The following is an 18,323-nucleotide window of genomic DNA, read 5'->3' as shown; positions in this document are numbered from 1 at the left end:
TGTATAACTTTATTAAAATGAAAAAACTTCTGTCCCAGGGATTTGGACTTTTTTTTTTGGTTTGGGGGGGGGGGGGGGATGAGGAAGGAATATCTCAAAATACTCACCTCAATAGCGAAAATCTTTCTCTTTAACTTAAAAGCCAAATCCTTGGTGTCTGACCCGTCCGAGATCAAACTGTTAAGTCGAGGAATCTGATGGACATGGAGCAAACCTTGAACAAGCAAAAAGGAAAATAAAAGAAAGACAAAAAATTAGAAAGGAAAAAAAACAAAAAAACCTGCTTCTGCTGGACGCATAAATTAACAGTCTCGGAAGGCAATCTCCGTATATTTGCACACATTCACCCTCCTTTCCTTATTTAGACTGGAACTTGCTACTGAGGCCACTCAAGCAAGCAGCGTGATTATGCCCAAGTAATGAGGCAGAATAAGATACAGGAATCCTTGTGCAAGGGAAACTAATTGCACTTCGCTACAGATGTACAGATGTAAAGACGGATCTTAATACTTGTCACAGCTACAGACAATTTGTGTGGGATTTCTCCTCGTATTTACAGTAAGCAAACGCCGATATCGACTTGCAAGCTGCCCACGGCTCCGTGGAGTAATCTTTATTTTATTAACTGCACCAGTAAGCAGCCAACAAAACGTGGTTTGTGGGGAACTGATCAGCAACGAAGTATTAATAAAGGCTCTTATCATTTACCACTGACTAGACGACGGAAGATATTTTTTTAAAAAAACAAACAAGGTCCTCAGTCAATGTATTTAAAAAGAAAATAAAGAACCGGGAAATTCACATGTTAAATGTTCCGTCTCCCTTTGCAGGGTTCTAAATGCCATAGGTAGACTGCCAGCCTGGCGTTCTGTCAAGGGAAATTTATGCTGATCTCTTCTGACAAGGACGCTGGATGTTTTTTGTTTTTTTTTGTGCTGCCTAAAATAATTTCTAAACAACCCAGGGGTAATTTTCCACGGCTGATAACTACAAAAAATGGTCACCGTTTAGGTTTCATAACAGAGATTTTACCCTTCTTTCAGCTCAAATATTGTAGTTTATTTCCAAACGTGAATCTTCCTCTGAATATTAAATAAATCAGTTTGATCATTTTTATGCTTTAATTAGGTCCTCAATATGCCCAAATATATATATATTTCCAATCGTGAATCTTCCTCGGAATATTAAATAAATCAGTTTGATCATTTTTATGCTTTATTAGGTCCTCAATATTCCCAAATATATATATATTTCCAATCGTGAATCGTCCTCTGAATATTAAATAAATCAGTTTGATTGTTTTTATGCTTTAATTAGGTCCTCAATATGCCCAAATATATATATATTTCCAATCGTGAATCTTCCTCGGAATATTAAATAAATCAGTTTGATTGTTTTTATGCTTTATTAGGTCCTCAATATGCCCAAATATATATATTTCCAATCGTGAATCATCCTCTGAATATTAAATAAATCAGTTTGATTATTTTTATGCTTTATTAGGTCCTCAATATGCCCAAATATATATATATTTCCAATCGTGAATCTTCCTCGGAATATTAAATAAATCAGTTTATTTATTTTTATGATTTATTAGGTCCTCAATATGCCCAAATATATATAAAAAAATTAGTTTAGAGGTGAAATTAATGGAGACGTTCAAAATAAACACGTAAAAGAACATTCTTGAAAAGTTCTCCGATTCCGTCCAGGCATAAAACTGGCATTCTCCAGGCAGACTCTAAAAAAGCATTTGAATCTTAACAAGGTTACCATGGGACTACAGTGTATTTACCACTATAATAATGGCACTAATTTATGCAAAAGCAAAGCACCTCCCTGAATTTAAACTGTTTGCTATTCATTGCTATTCAGATTTCACTTTGAACACGTTAACCCTTTTTTTTTAAATCAAGTTTTTTTTTTTAAACAAAAAAAACTACAAAATCTTTGAATCAGAGACATTTTTCAAAGAATTTAAAGACTTTACCGGGCAATTAATGACTTGTAATGAAATGTTTAGGTTAGAAAATACGATTTAAAAATTCCAATTATCTTTTTTAGAGAGTTGCAGCCATGAATCTCATATATGAAAAGTTGCAATTAAAAGTTTATTGCTATTGAGAATTATTTAAATTTAAAAAAAAATTACACGCAGGATATTCTGATGTGCGTTGAGAAAAGTATGCATGGAACAGGTTTTAGTTTTAAACATGAAACATGCTTTATAACATAAAATAATAATAGTGCAGGTAAAGGATCCCTTATCTGGAAACCCGATATCCAGAAAGCTCCGAATTACAGAATGGATGTCTCCCATAGACTCCATTTTATCCAAATAATCCACATTTTTAAAAATGATTTCCTTTTTCTCTATACTAACAAAACAGTCGCTTGTACTTGATCCCAACTAAGATATAATTAATCCTTATTGGAGGCAAAACCAGCCTATTGGGTTTATTTAATGTTTAAATTAATTTCTAGTAGAGTTAAGGCATAAAGACCAAAATTACGGAAAGATCCGTTATCTGGAAAACCCCAGGTCCCAAGCATTCTGCATAACAGGTCCCATATCTGTACAATATACAATCAGTTATTGGTAACCTTGTTCTCATCTAAAAGCAAAAATACATTACACACAATAAGGACCTTTTAAATAAAGGTATGGAACCTGTTATCCAGAATTCTCAGGACCTGGGGTTTTCCGGATAACAGACCATAATTTGGATATTCATAATTTAAGTCTATTAGAAAATCATATAAACATTAAATAAACCCAATAGGCTGGTTTTGCTTCCAATAAGGATTAATTATATCTTAGTTGGGATCAAGTACAAGCTACTGTTTTATTATTACACAGAAAAAGGAAATCGGTTTTAAAAATCTGGATTATTTGATTACAATGGAGTCTATGGGAGACGGCCTTTCCGTCATTTGGAGCTTTCTGGATAAAGGGTTTCCGCATAATGGATCCCATACCTGTACTACAAATAAAAGCCAAAATTCTTTCTGAGCCCAAAACAGCAAGTGAACCCATTCCTGGAACAATAATTTACTATATGTATTCCTGAAAATACAGGTATGGGATGCGATATCCGGAAACTCATTATCCAGAAAGCTCTGAATTACAGAGCTCAGTTTTATCAAAATAATCCAAATTTTTAAATATGTATTATTTCTCTGTAATGATAAAACAGTAGCTTGTACTTGATCCCAACTAAATATAATTAATCCTTATTGGAAGCAAAACCATTGGGTTTATTTGCTGTTTACTAGATTTTCCAGTAGACTTATGGTATGAAGATCCAAATTACAGAAAGATCCATTATCCAGAAAACCCCAGGTCCCGAGCATTATGGATAACAGGTCCCATACCTGTAATCAAAAGCATGAAATGGTTCCAGCTGATTTACATGAAGTGGACAAATGCTGTTCAGGTGGAGGCTGACACTTCAGATGAGAACCTCTTTCATGGCCTACCGGACTGACCAATGACTCCACAGACTTTTATTATTATATGACATCATATGACATCATAATTTGTTATACTGAATAATATGTCGGGAAGCATCAAGTTGGATTATAAACTGTTTTATGACTGCCCACTACCGGACTATATATAGGGAATAATGCAAACCCAAACAATTTGTAAAATAAAGTCATTAAGAGGCAGATTTATCAAGGGTCGAATTTCGAAGTAAAAAATACTTTGAAATTCGGCCATTGAATTAAAATACTTCGAATATCGAAGTCGAAGGATTTTTCACCGAATTTGGCCATCGAATGATCAAAGTAAAATCGTTCGATCGAACGATTCTAGCGTCCGATTTTACTTCGATGCTTAAAAAGACTTAGAAAAATGCATTAGAAGGTCCCCATAGGCCAGTGATCCCCAACCAGTATCTTGTGAGTAACATGTTGCTCTCCAACTCCTTGGATGTTGCTCCCGGTGGCCTCAAAGCAGGAGCTTATTTTTGAATTCCAGGCTTGGAGGCAAGTTTTGGTTGTATAAAAACATAAAAACCAGTTGTACTGCCAAACAGAGTCTCAATGTAGGTTGACAATCCACAAAGGGCTAAGAGGATGGCCAATCACAGCACTTATTTGGCACCCCAGGAACATTTTTCATGCTAGTGTTGCTCCCCAACTCCTTTTACTTCTGAATGTTGCTCATGGGTTCAAAAGGTTGGGGATCCCTGCCATAAGCTAACATTGCACTTCGGCAGGTTAAATTTGGCGAACTATTGAAGTAGAAGTTTTTTTTTTTAAGAGACAGTACTTCGATTAACGAATATTCAAACTATTTTACTTCAAAGCGAATTCGAAGTAAATTTGAAGTCGTAGTATCCTATTCGATGGTCGAAGTATCCAAAAAATTACTTTGAATTTCGAATTTTTTTACTTCCAAAATTCCCTCGAATTCACTTCGACCCTTGATAAATCTGCCCCTAAAAGTTACCAAGGAGGCTGTGGGTTGATTTGTTTTATACAAGTAACTTGTATTATCCTCATATTATTACATAATAATACACAAGTACAGTTTTTAAATGACATCATGTAGCATTACTTTTACAGATTTATTTTACGGATTCCTCATGGTTCCTTGGCTATGATATATATGCATTGGGTCCAGGTACATCATTTGCAAATGTAACTAAATGTGGCTAAATCTTGACTTGTTCAAGGGGGTGAAATGGTATCAGACGGAAACTTAAAGTGAATTCTATTCACTGTCACCCATAGGGCATTAAGAAAAAAGCAGCTCTTCTACGGAAGGGCTGTGGAATTAGATGCCCACAGGCCAGAGGTTATCCTCAAAGTGATTTCTTTAGATTCAGCCTTCTCAAAGGCTCTACAGACATATTTGTATGACATCATTTTAATGTGATACTAATAAAACTCATTCTTCCCTGGCTTTTGCTTCTTTCCTTTGAATCAACTGGCTCAAGAATTCAGTTGTCCACTTCTTAAAAGTTGCTTGACTTAAGTGACTTTAAAGGTCAGGAGAATGAAAATTTTTTTTTTTGTTCTAATTATAATTTTTACAATACTTATTTTTAATTGTCAAATATTAAGTTTATAGAAGAATACATTGAGGCAGTTCCCTATCTAACAGAAAAGATAAAAGAACCCATCTTGACTGTCAGGAATCTGTCATCGCTACTTGGCGGCACGACTACTGTTCGTGACAATGGCATCAAGCACAGAAAAAAAACCTGCGGCTCTATCCAAAAAGTAAATGCTCCAAATTCTAAAAAAAAGACTGAACCTCACCCAGCTTAGAAGTTGACCTGGGTGCGTGGCCCCAGGTCCTTCTCTTAAGGGTTTAGCATTCTTGGCAAATTAATTCAAACAATATAAGTGTTGTTCGCACTCACCAATGAAGAAAGGTGGCCCAGGTGCAGCGCCCATAACCCGTAGTTTGGGGTAAGATGCAAAGAAATAGTTGAATGAGCACGCACTCCTACGACACACACATTTACTTAGCTCGAGTGAAGGATTAGAAGGAAAAAAACTTCGAATTTTAATTTTTTTTTTTACTTCGACCATCGACTACGAATCAAATGATTCGAACTAAAAATCGTTCGACTATTCGACCATTCGATAGTCGAAGTACTGTCTCTTTAAAAAAAACTTCGACCACCTACTCCGCCACCTGAAACCTACCGAGGTACAATGTTAGCCTATGGGGAAGGTCCCTATAGGCTTTCCTAGCAATTTCTGATCGAAGGAAAATCGTTCGATCGAACGATTTTTCCTACAATCGTTCGAGCGAACGAATTGCAGCAAATCCCGAATATTGAGGGTTAATTAACCCTCGACAGGGCCGGAACTAGGGGTAGGCAGAGTAGACACGTGCCTAGGGCGAATAGCTGGGGGGGGGCGCCAGGCACGCACCTCCTCTGTCGCCTTCCCCCAGTCCAGTGCCGACTCTTTGCGGTTCGTACGTATTCTTGTGCTCCTGCGCATATGCGCGAATACATTTCTCTCCGCATGCACACATTCGCACCAATTCGCGCATGCGCAGAAGAGCAAAAGAAGTAAAAACCACCGCATGCGCACGCGAGCGCCACCTTGCGCATGCGAACTTGTGCTGAACCGGCGCCGCGTCCGCCGGCTTGCCTTGGGCGCCTGTGCGGCGCGGCCCTGACCCTCGATATTCGACCAATAGTAAATGTGCCCCACCAAGTTGGATAAAATGTCGTTCTTTATTCCAAAGGTTAAAATCAAATGTCCTAGGACATTTAAGACAACTTGTTGTGTCGCAGGAGTGCGTGTTCATTCAACTATTTCTTGACAATGGCATCAACATAATGTGACAATGCATGGAATGTTAATTTCTTCAGAAAATGTAAAGCATATAAATATTCGGACATCTAATCTGCCCATTTAAACAAAATGTAAACACAGGGCATTTCATTCAATCACATGAACTTACACCCTCCCAAATGCCACAATCCATTACTGTATAAGCCCCTGCCAAAAACTGATTAGGTGACATTTGATTTGTTTCTGCATTTTTTCAAAAATAACTTTAGTTTAAAGAATTTAAAACCATCTTTGTGTACTAAAAATGCTAAATAAATATCCTCCCTCAGCCACAGTGTCCAAAAACGTTGAAAAAGAATTTGAAACTGTGGGCAACCTCGCCAAGTGACAAAGAATCCTGTTTTTTAAGGATTCTTTTGGGTTTTTTAGCACCCTTTTTTGCTGTACATTATTGATTAGGCCTCCCCCTTAGCTTGTAACAATATTAGTTAATTTACATTGGCATACGCCATTCAAATTACACCTTGATTGTCATTCATTTGGCCAGCACTATGTCAAAGCTATTGGATGTCCAAGACAAGACCCCGGTCCCCCGATCATGTCCATCCCCTACCAAAGTGCGGTGACAAGTGAGAGGGGGTTGATAAGGGTAGAGGATGAGCAGGAGTAGTAATGTACAATGGTGACAAACAGGATCCTGGATTGCCATTCCATTTTGCCAGCAAGGGAGCTGAAATCATAGAAAGTCAAACTAGGGTAGGCAGCTGAGCTATGGGCCTAGCGTCCCCCACCTTCTGTTGTGCCCTAGATATGTGCTCTCTTCCACCTACAGCTAGTTCTAGCTTTGAGGCTGCCCCTTCCATGCAATGCTTTTTTTCTTCCTTGGGGATGCAAACCCCAAAAGAAATTGGTAACATACTACTGACAATTAATCATTTGTGTATACACATTAATTCAATAAAGGAATTTACTTGACTATCCCTTTAACTGCATACAAAATGGCAAAATAAAAAAGCCTTTATATTAGTTCTATACAACCAACATTCAGCCACAAAAAGGAGCTCATAAAGAAAAATGAAAATGATTAATTGGTATAATTATAGCCCAAAACTGGAACTTACTCAAGTCTGCACAGCGTTGTTGTAAAGAGGTTTAGAAGCCACATAGTAAACACCAATACTCCCAACTGTCTCCAATACTCATCAGCTGAACTTAGAAAGAAAATGATTTTTTTCCCCCAATAAATAATTAAATCTAGCAGCTATATTCAATGTTTCTCGTGGTCTCCGAATGCAGAGCCTCCCGGTTCAAAACTATTGATTTCTTGACAATTTCAGCTCACTGGTCAGATGACTGGCAAACCTTCTCTGAATATAAATTCCCGAGAGCCTGCCTATTGAGATGTACATCTGTTTGAGCTTTGCCTCTGTAATGCGACTTGACAACATGCAAGGAAATTCTCTGTTATCTCTAATGCACTTTACTGCAACAAAAAAAGAAAAATACATTTCTAAGGACTAGCGGCAGAGATATTTGTAAAAGGATTATAGCAACCGTTCTTTCTCTACACAATTTAACAATAAATATTTTGGGTAAAGGATCCATTTTAGAGCTTCTCACTGCAATATACCAATAAACACACTTTTTTTGAACTTCAGCATTTTTGTTTCAATTAAAATTATTTTAGATACATTTTTTTTTTTGGTTTTTCACTTGATTTATATTTCAACATGATTTGGAAATATTCTGTAACGGAGAGTGGATCATCTATTTTAGGAAAAACATGGCTGAGGGCCAAATTAAACTGAAATAATAAAGAAATACAGAAAAGTTATGAAAGACCTTTAGCAGGGTAAGGCCATAAACCTCACCCATAGGGTTGTAGATGTCCTTCTGGCCTCTAGTTGGGCAGCTCAGCTTTAGAATATCCACATAATTTTGGGTTGATGCCTTCTCTGCTTGCTAAACTGATTACACTGGGTTAGTGCTCTCCCTTTGGCAACACAGACAACCTCTGCGATACAAAGTATAATTTCTCAGGGTATTTAAAGGAGAAGGAAATGTGAAGTCACTTGAGGGTGCCTCACCTACCGGAGTCAGCTCTTAAAGTTTGCAATGAAAACAAATAATATTTCCTGTAACCAATGGTCACAGGAAAGATAATTGTTACATGTATGGCCACCTTAACTTTTGGAACCCCCAAGTGAATAAATCTTTCTTTCTCCTTTAAGACCAGTGAAGCCTCACCAGCACTTTCTCATCCCCTGCCATACAGATGATCTTTGTGCAAATTGTGCTGAATTGTAGAAACGATGTACAGATACACCATCTGCAGCAAGATGTTCTTGCAGGTCTTTTGAGATGATCTTTGGGTTGTCTGTAACCATTCTCACAATCCTCCGCATATGCCGCTCCTGTATTTTTCTTGGCCTGCCAGACCTGGGTTTTACAGCAACTGTGCCTGTGGCCTTCCATTTCCTGATTCCATTCCTTACAGTTGAAACTGACAGTTTAAACCTCTGAGATAACTTTTTGTAGCCTTCCTCTAAACCATGATACCGAACAATCTTTGTTGTCAGTTCTTTTGAGAGTTGCTTTGAGGATCCCACGGTGTCACTCTTCAGAGGAGAGTCAAACAGAAGCACAACTTCTCATGATTGGAAACACCTGTCTATGAAGTTCAAGCCTAAACGAGCTAATCCAACCAATTTGGTGTTGCCAGTAATCAGTACTGAGCAGTTACATGCATTCAAATTAGCAAAATGGCAAGGGTACCCAATTATTTGCACAGCCAGTTTTGCACATTTGATTCAATTTCTTACAACTGAATACTGCTTCACTAAAAATCTTTGTTTAGAAAACACCCAAGTACTCAGATGTTCCTGGGAAATGAATCCCATATCATATCACTGTTATCTTTTTTGTTGAAAGTGGAGTACATTTTATGCAGGCTGAGAAGGGTTCCCAAACTTTTTCATATGACTCGATATAAATGTCATTCTCAGTGTCATAAAAGGAAAAATACCTGTAAGACCATGAGCTACAAATTCTTAGACAAAGGGGTAATGTATCAAAAAAGTTTGCTACTGGTCTGGTTACTCATAGCCTATAGGCACTAGTGGGCCCTATGGTGCCAGCTTTAGTAGGGTGGCAGTTTTAGTTGGGTGGCTTATCGGTGCCTATATATAAAAACAGATGCTAAAGTGGGATGGTCTGATCTCATCCAACAGTGCTAGGTTGAGATACTAGGAAATAACGTAAATATCTAAAATGGGGGAGGGAAAAAAAAAGTCTGCTCATTTTGGCTCTTAAAGGAGACGGAAACCCCCTGGGCGCAAAAACCCTCCCCCCTCCCCTGTGTTGCTCCCCCTCCCCCCTGGCCTACCTGTCCCGCTAGGCAAATGCCCCTAACTTGTTACTTACCTCTCTGCGCAGGTCCTGGAGTTCACAGACGCCATCTTCTCCCAAGCGATCTTCTTCCTGCTATGACCGGCGTTTTGGCGCATGCGCAGTAGGAGCATTTCGCCGGTACGGATCTACTGCGCATGCGCCAAAAGTCACGAAGTGAAATCGGAAAACTAGGTGACTTTTGGCGCATGCGCAGTAGATCTGTACCAGCGAAACGCTCCTACTGCGCATGCGCCAAAACGCCGGTCAAAGCAGGAAGAAGATCGCTTGGGAGAAGATGGCTTCTGTGAACTCTGTGGACTGGACCTGCGTAGAGGGGTAGGTAACAAGATGGGGCATTTGCCCAGCAGGACAGGTAGGCCAGGGGGGAGGAGGGAGGGGGAGAAACACAGGGGAGAGGGGAGGGTTTTTGCGCCCAGGGGGTTTCCTTCTCCTCTTAAAAATGAAGTAGAACCCAGCTGATTTACAGACCAATGACGAAGCATGCACGGTTGACTTCTCCTTGTTTTAGACAGAAGCAGTCATACAAAATGTACAAGAAATTGCATGTATATTGTTAAATTGCTTAGAATAACATTATGCTTTATTCAGAAAAATGAAAGCCCTTAAAGACAAAACTCTGCAGGAGATGTGCTTGGTACCAGGGAGATAAAACTGCACTCATTTTATCCCATAGTTTCATTAGAAACAGAAAAAGTTATTGCTAAAAGTTCAGTGTCCATAAAACATGTGAATTTATTAATCATCATGATTTTCTGAAGTTCTATAAGCACGTGTGGACTATCTCCATGGCCTAGAAACATTTGAACTCACCATGGTAGTCTTTGTATAACGGATTGGCTTCCATCTCTGAGCCGATAAATGATTCAAGGCCAACCACCGTATCGGACAAGCTTCTCAGACGCGTAGTAATTGCTTTATTCTGTAAAACAAGCAAACAAAATACACATTCGGGAGGCTATAATTAGTGTTTGCGGAATTAATCTGTGTCTTATCAATGAACGCTGAAATTGCTAGAAATAAATCCTATTTACACACGCTGCTCATGATCTCCAGTGGATTAACGGAGGAAGCCTGTGTAGTATTGTAGAACCACATTGAATGAAACTGTATAGAACATACTGCAAACATATTATCTTGCTGGCATTGACAAGCTTATTTCCTGGTCGCCATATAATGACATCTACAGGCTCGGTGTAAATGAAAGAGTAGAAAAGTAGCCTGATATGATCAGAACTACACAATAGCCAAAAAAAAAAAAATCCATAGGTCAACTTCTGCTATGGAAAAAGTTTTGGAACAGAACCTTCATGGCTTAGCACAGGGGTCCCCAACCTTTTTTTTACCTGTGAGCCACATTCTAAAATAAAAAGAGTTGGGGAGCAACACAGTTATGCAAAAAAGTTTCTGGGTTGCCAAATAAGGGCTGTGATTGGCTATTTGGTATCTCATATGTGGACTGGCAGACTACAGGAGGCTCTATTTGGCAGTACACCTGGTTTTTATGAAACCAAAAGTTGATTCCAAGCCTGGAATTCAAAAATAAGCACCTGCTTTGAGGCCACTGGCAGCAACATCCAAATGGTTGGGGAGCAACATGTTGCTCGCGAGCTACTGGTTGGGAATCACTGGCTTAGCACAAGATTTCAGGGCTCACGTCCCTTCCTCAAGACACAAGCATATAAACCAGTGATCCCCAACCAGTGGCTCAGGAGCAACATGTTGCTCTCCAACCCCATGGATGTTGCTCCCAATGGCCTCAAAGCACGTGCTTATTTTTGAATTCCAGGCAAGTTTTGAGTGTAGATGACCAGATTTAAGCATTCATGGTGTGAACTAAGTCCTTATGAACCTTAACGTCTCTGATAAGTTCTTGATAAATCCCTGCAGGATGAGGAAGAAGATAGCATAATAAAGGTGGGAGTTTGTGCCATTCACTATATACTTTTTTTTTCATCCCACCATACTAGCATAGGGAACTCTTAAAAAATACCTACGATGACAGGGCTCACACCCCCTCTAGTTACGTTACTGCACACACTATATACAATACAAAATAAATCAGTGTACTTGCTCTGCTATGCATTCCCAGAGAGTCTAAGGAATACATGTGTATGAAGGGCTTTTAGTAATGGAGGACTCCATCCCCTATTTTTAACACATCAGTTCCTGGCCCACTGGAGCTTACAGTCTATGGTCCCTTTACCGCCCATAGCCTCAATATTGATTTCAGCATTGTAAAGGCACAAATCTGCCCCAAATCCGCTGGCACCATGGAGCGATACTCTTTCAGCTTCTTCTTTCTTCAAATTTCCCAGGGAAAATGCATTTTTAGTAAAAGTTCGGCTTTTCGTTCTACTGCACATTTGCAGCCGAGCAAAGAAAGAGGATCACGGAAGAGGATCGCTCCGAGGTGCTCGCTGGTATAACCCTGGGCCGGTGCAGTTTTCTGCTGATAGGCGCACCATCCTGGGTTTTGCGTAAGTATATACAACACTTGGGGGTGCCTAACGTTTGGCACCCGCAAGTGCACAAAGCCTTTCCTTCTCCTTTAAAACTAAAAACTGATGGGCATCAGGTAGTTAGTGGACTGACCTCTAATGACCAGGCATGGACCACTGAAGGACTTAGCCATGTGGGCAGGAACTAGTTAGGATAAAAAGTGTTTTATGAGCAGAATTTTGTGTCCATATAGATTAGTGAGCGTTTCCATAAGAGGAAATGTCTAAATATAAAAAATAGAATTAGTGTCAAATATTAAACAGTGAGGTGTGTTAATAAGCACACACACCAAGATGACATATTAGATAGTAATGTTCCTGTTTATGTTTCCATGGAGATTTTATAGACATTGATTTTTAATCTGATCTATATCAATCTGATTGTTGCTAGAACATGCAACGTACGTATGTAGATGAGATGATTCATCCGTCAACATTCGTCTACATTCCAGAATAATGAACAGCAATAGATAGAAACAAAACCTTTATAGAGATGATTTTTGCATCAATAGTCATGGCACACAAAGATCTTTGGACATGCCAAATCCTAAAGTTCCAGGCCACCACAGTAAAATCCTTTATGGGGGGTCTCACCCCCCCCCCAAACTTTGGGAAGGGTGATCTGCTTCATGCACTTCACCATAACTGGGGATGAACCGAATCTTAAACATTTTAGATTTTTGGTTTGTCACATTTTTTTTTTGCAATTAAACATAATGACGTTTAACACATTTCCTTTTTTTTACTTAAAGGGATGATGTCATGGGAAAAAATGTTTTTTTCAAAATGCAGTTAATAGTGCTGCTCCAGCAGAATTCTGCACTGAAATCCATTTCTCAAAAGATCAAACAGATTTTTTTATATTTAATTTCGAAATCTGACATGGGCTAGACATATTGGCAGTTTCCCAGTTGCCGACAATCATGCTGTACTGCAAGTTGGAGTGATATCACCCCCTCCCTCCCACCCCCCCCAACAGCCTAACAACAGAACAATGGAAAGATAACCAGATAGCAGCTCCCTAACACGAGATAACAGCTGCCTGGTAGATCTAAGAACAGCACTCAATAGTAAAATCCAGGTCCCACTGAGACACATTCAGTTACATTGAGTAGGAGAAACAACAGCCTGCCAGAAAGCAGTTCCATCCTAAAGTGCTGGCTCTTTCTGAAAGCACGAGACCAGACAAAATGACCTGATCCCTTTAAGTAAGCTAGCAAACACGGGTTATATAAAGGTAGGAAGAGTTTTATTTTAACTTAACACATTCATTTTCAAGCCATAGTTACAGGGTTGGGTGTTCGTCCTCTGTGCAGCCACTTCGGTAAGCCAAGACGAAGACCGGAGAAGCGGCGCATGCGCAGTTGGAGCAACTTACTGGTTTGCGACAACTGCACGTGCCGAAATGGACGGAAATTACCGAAACGCCAGAAGACCCGGAAGATGGCTGCGGTGAACTCCGATGCTTGAATCTGCACCGAGGGGTAAGTAAAAAGTTAGGGGCATTTCCCCTGGGGGGGGGGGGGGCAGTTAGGCTGGGGGGAGGAGGGAGGGGGGTCTATGTTGAGTGGGGGGTAGGGTTTTTTTTGGTAAAGGGTTGAATTCTCCTTTAAACAGCAAGCCCACAACAAAAAGTCTGGGGGTTAATTATCAAAATCGGAATTTTTTTGATATTTTATTTGAAAAAAGTCACAATTTAATTGGATCGGGGGAAACAATAAAATAAGGGGAAATCATGTCTTTTTTGGAGGTTTTTTCCCGAAACTACAATTTTTTCAGGCTATTTCCTGAAAGGCCCAAATTTTTCCGATTTTTGCCGGAAAAGTCCGAAACAGTCGGATTTTCAGGCTAATTCCAGTGCAGTCCACAGAAACCTCCAAATAGGATAGGGACCTCTCCCATTGACTTACATACAAACTTGGCAGGTCTGAGATGGCGGATTTTCAGATTCAGACATTTTGCAGCCTCACGGCATAATAAATCTCGAGCATTCGGACTTTAAGAAATAACCCCCTATAATTCTATATTTTGTCTGGTGCACTAGCGTGAGAGAACGAGACCGGCACTTACTGTTCAATTGACTTTCCCGTCCCTGATGTATGCTCGAAGTTCAAGATGAATAATTTACCAGTTTCTTTATGATGAATAATACATGTATTTTTTTTATTAATTGCCCATAAAACAGTATTTTGCAACAATTCACTTAAGGGGAAAACACACAGTAGTTACACCCAGGGGCTACATGTATGGTGCAGTTTTACCCAGGAGATAGAGCACTCTTTTATTATATATACAATGCGGTTTCACCCAGGATATACATATACTGTAAGTTATGTCCAGGAAAAACACACACAGTATATTTAAACCCAGGGGGGAAAACAGAATACAGAACCGCTTTACCCAGGAACTAATTATTGCGCAAAGTTTTACCGGGGAGCTATATATGCGGTGCAGCTGTTCCTAGAATTTACATATCCAGCCAAGTAAGAATGAGAATCCATATATTTTTATATTTAAGCAGGCCACAATTTATTTAATTTTATTTAAGCATATATTTAAAGGAAAGGCTAAAATTAAGTAAGCTTTATCAGAAAGGTCTATATAAATACACCAGTAAACCCTCAAAGTAATGCTGCTCTGAGTCCTCTGTCAAAAGAAACAGCACATTTCTTTCCTTCTATTGTGTACTCATGGGCTTCTGTATCAGACTTCCTGTTTTCAGCTTAAACCTCCAGGGCTAGGGCTTGAGCATGCTCAGTTTGTTCCTCTCTCCCCCTCCCTTCCCTGCTGTAATCTGAGCTCAGAGCTGTTAGTGAGCAGGTAGAGACTCAGGCAGGAAGTGATGTCACACCAAGCTTATATGGCAGCTTCTATCCTAAACAAACATAGACAGTGTCCAGAGCTGTTTATTCAGGTATAGTAAAGCATTCTGCAGAATAAATATAGCATTCTGTCTTGCACTATTGTGGCTAATCTGTTGGCAATAAACTGTCTTGTAGCTTTCCTTCTCCTTTAAGCATATATTTATCCAACATAACTTTCATACTATTTCTGTCACTGGCAGAACATCGTCTGATTTGTTCTTTTATTACTTTATTTCATCTCAATGGTTAGTGGCAGGTCAGAAGATTGGGACGTCCAATCGTTCGTTGGATACAAGGGTAAAATCTGCACATCTATGGCCAGTTTAAGGCACACGTTTCCTTAGCGGCAACGAAAACTGTTCTTTTAAACGCAGCGCGTCGACTTCCCTCCGCATCATTACTCTAATAAATTCGAATGTACTCACAACTCGAATGGGAGGTTATTTAACAAAAAATGTGAACGTCTAATAGGTGATCGAGTAGGAATGATCCGAAAATTCAATTCATATTCGATTTGAGTTTTCCCTTCGAATGTCAGGAAGGCTATTAACATCTTCAAATGGCTCAACGGACCTCTGCCATCGACTTGTGCATGAACTCGGCATGTTTTAGGTGGCGGATACTCTAATTAGGACTGTTTCCATGGTCGAGGTGTGATAAGTCTAACATTCGAATTCAATTTTGATTAAAATTCGAATGTGTGACACCAAAATAAAATCAAATTTACTATTGGACCCTTAATAAACCTGCACCTTTACCGGTCTATAGGTTCTTGGAATGAAGGAGGAAACCGGAGTACCTGGAGGAAACGTACATACACATGGGAAGAGCATACAAACTCCTGGCTGTGGCTGGAATCAAGCCGAAAGCGAATGTGGAGGCCAAAACAAAAGATACTGGATTTGAGATTAAGGGGCAGATTTACTAAGGTTCAAATAGCAAATTCTAATTTGAATTAGTTTTGGGCCAAAACAATTTCGAATTTAAAACCGCCAATGTGAGATTTATCACACCTCGACCCTGGTACGATACTTCGCCACCTAAAACCTGCCGAGTTAAAGTAGAAGCCAATGGCAGAGGTCCGTTGAACCATCTGAAGATGTTAATTGCCTTCCTGACATTCGAGGTTTTTTTTTCGGATTCGATTCAAATTTTCGGGTTGCTCCTATTCGATCGAATGTAAAGCTGGCCACAGATGTAAAGATTTTTTTTAAAGATCTTTTCGTTATCGTTAGACCAAGCTCATCTTGAAACAATCGTTTAAATGTACGATTTGTCCATCAACTACAAAAGACCATTTCAAGCGATATCTAGTTGAAGAAAGGAAAACTGAGGGTAGCTGCCCGCTTGGCCCTGCAAACATAGATCGATTTCACTGTGACCGCTGACAATTTTTTAACCTGGCTGATCAATTTTCTGCCGAAAAATTGTTAGATGCGCGATTGTTCGATTCCCAATAACCTCACGATAATTTGATGGATTGGTTGGATTGCACTAAAATCGGTCGTTCCCCAAAGAAAAATATTTGCGTCTATGGTGGACCTTTAGACATTGGAGTTTTTTCATAAATAACCTCCCATTCGAGCTGTGAGTACATTCGAATTTATTAACGTTAAAAATAAAATTCTCAAAATAACCCCCTAAACGGAGAAGTGAAATTGATTGAATGTTTGCCTCTTGCTTTTGTAATATTAACTCTCCATAATTATGGATACCAGTTTTATATGTATGAGAATGAGCATTATGGGCATTAGCTGCAAGCTATAGTATATGGCCTACTCTGCAGTTTTGCTCCGACCTGTCACCAGCGGTTGTTCCCCTGTGACATGTTCCTTTAGGACACCAGGCCTTTGAGGTCAGTGTGTGTAGGAGTTTGTCACACCTCCCTTTTCTTCTACTGTCTTTGTGAATAAATGCTGCACTTCAGCCCCTTCAGCTGCTCTCAATGACCATGTATTGAAAGGGAAAGTTGGCCACTGGAATGCGCATTTCAGATGTAAATACATTCCAGAGGTGAGTGGGCAGATATCTTCTCTCTCTCTCTCTCTCTCTTAGTTGAGCCATTTTAGTTCTTTACACAAGGGCAACAATACAACACAAGAAAGGAAAGAGATAATTCCGTAAATGTTAGGAATTGCTCAACATAACATTAAAAAAAAAGAAGAACGAATAAAGGAAAAATGCTGAAAAGGAAGTAAAACAAAAGTTCAACTTGGACATCGATCGACAAGATATAAAGATAGATTTTTTAAAAAACATATCAATGGCATCATTATATAACACTAGCATCAAGCACCGGTTTTTAAATCCATGTGGTAACTCTACTTGAAATCTACTTATTATAAGCATGAATATATATATGTTTTAGCTATGCACCAAATTCATCATTTTTGGATTCGACCACATGAAATCCAACAACAAATATCTTGAACTAAATCCTATTCATTTGCATATTTAGATTGAAGAAAAAAAAATGTTTGTGAGCATCTTCATCAAGAACATGTCACTTTAATTCAGTTTGGCTGAACATTTAGGGGCAGTTTTATCAACATTCGAATGAGAGTTGAGAGGCAGGATAAAAAAAAATTCTGCCTTAAAAAGCTTGTAGAAGTCAGTGGGAGTCTGATTCTCGAATCTTAAGCTGTTTTCAATTCGCGTTCTTGGAAATGAATTCCAAAATTTGGGAAAAGCAATGAAAATTAAGGGTAGAATGTGATTTGATTGGGTTCAGGATGGTTCTTTGTATTTTTCAGCAATCAAGTTTTTTCCATAGATAAGCATTTTTTTACTTGAAATTTGAAACATTTTGATAAATCTGACCCTTAGGAGGTTATTAATCAAAGTCCAAATTTATCTTAATATTTTCTACTACAAACTCCAATCAAATCCACTCGGGTTTTTTATGCTTATTTATTATTACATTTTCCCGAAAATTTGCTTTGCAGGAAAAAAAAACAGATTTTTTGGATTTTTCATCAGATTTTCAAGATTTTTTCGGATTTTTCACCTGAAAACTCTCTTGTGCTTTTTGCATGAAAACTTAGGGGTATTGCACAAACCCAGTGCACATCATTGCGACTTCTCCCATTGACTTATATGCAACCTCGACAGATGCCGGATTTTCAGATTCTGACTTTTCCATCCTCTGGGTTTAATACATTTTTGATTTTTAAAAAGTCAGATTTTATCCAAAAAAAAACAAAACAAAAAAATCACAAATTTTTCGTGATTTTTGCATTCAGAGTTTAGTAAATAACCCCCTAAGGATTGAGCCAAATCC

The 18,323-nt window shown here is 38.9% G+C and overlaps 1 protein-coding gene across 2 annotated transcripts in view; it reads right to left on the bottom strand.

Annotated features, from left to right (window-relative positions):
* Window positions 1-18,323, bottom strand: part of elp4.S (elongator acetyltransferase complex subunit 4 S homeolog) — a 190,457-nt gene that overhangs the window by 62,581 nt on the left and 109,553 nt on the right. For both annotated transcript variants that reach the window (XM_041591386.1, NM_001094894.1), the window contains 2 exon segments: window positions 10,492-10,600; window positions 108-214 (listed from right to left, as the gene is read on the bottom strand). In XM_041591386.1, the coding sequence (XP_041447320.1) occupies window positions 108-214; window positions 10,492-10,600 (216 nt within the window).

Source organism: Xenopus laevis, chromosome 4S (assembly GCF_017654675.1).
Source record: "Xenopus laevis strain J_2021 chromosome 4S, Xenopus_laevis_v10.1, whole genome shotgun sequence".
Classification (NCBI taxonomy): domain Eukaryota; kingdom Metazoa; phylum Chordata; class Amphibia; order Anura; family Pipidae; genus Xenopus; species Xenopus laevis.
Note: the sequence above shows the minus strand (reverse complement) of the source record. Positions and strands in the feature narration are given on the sequence as shown.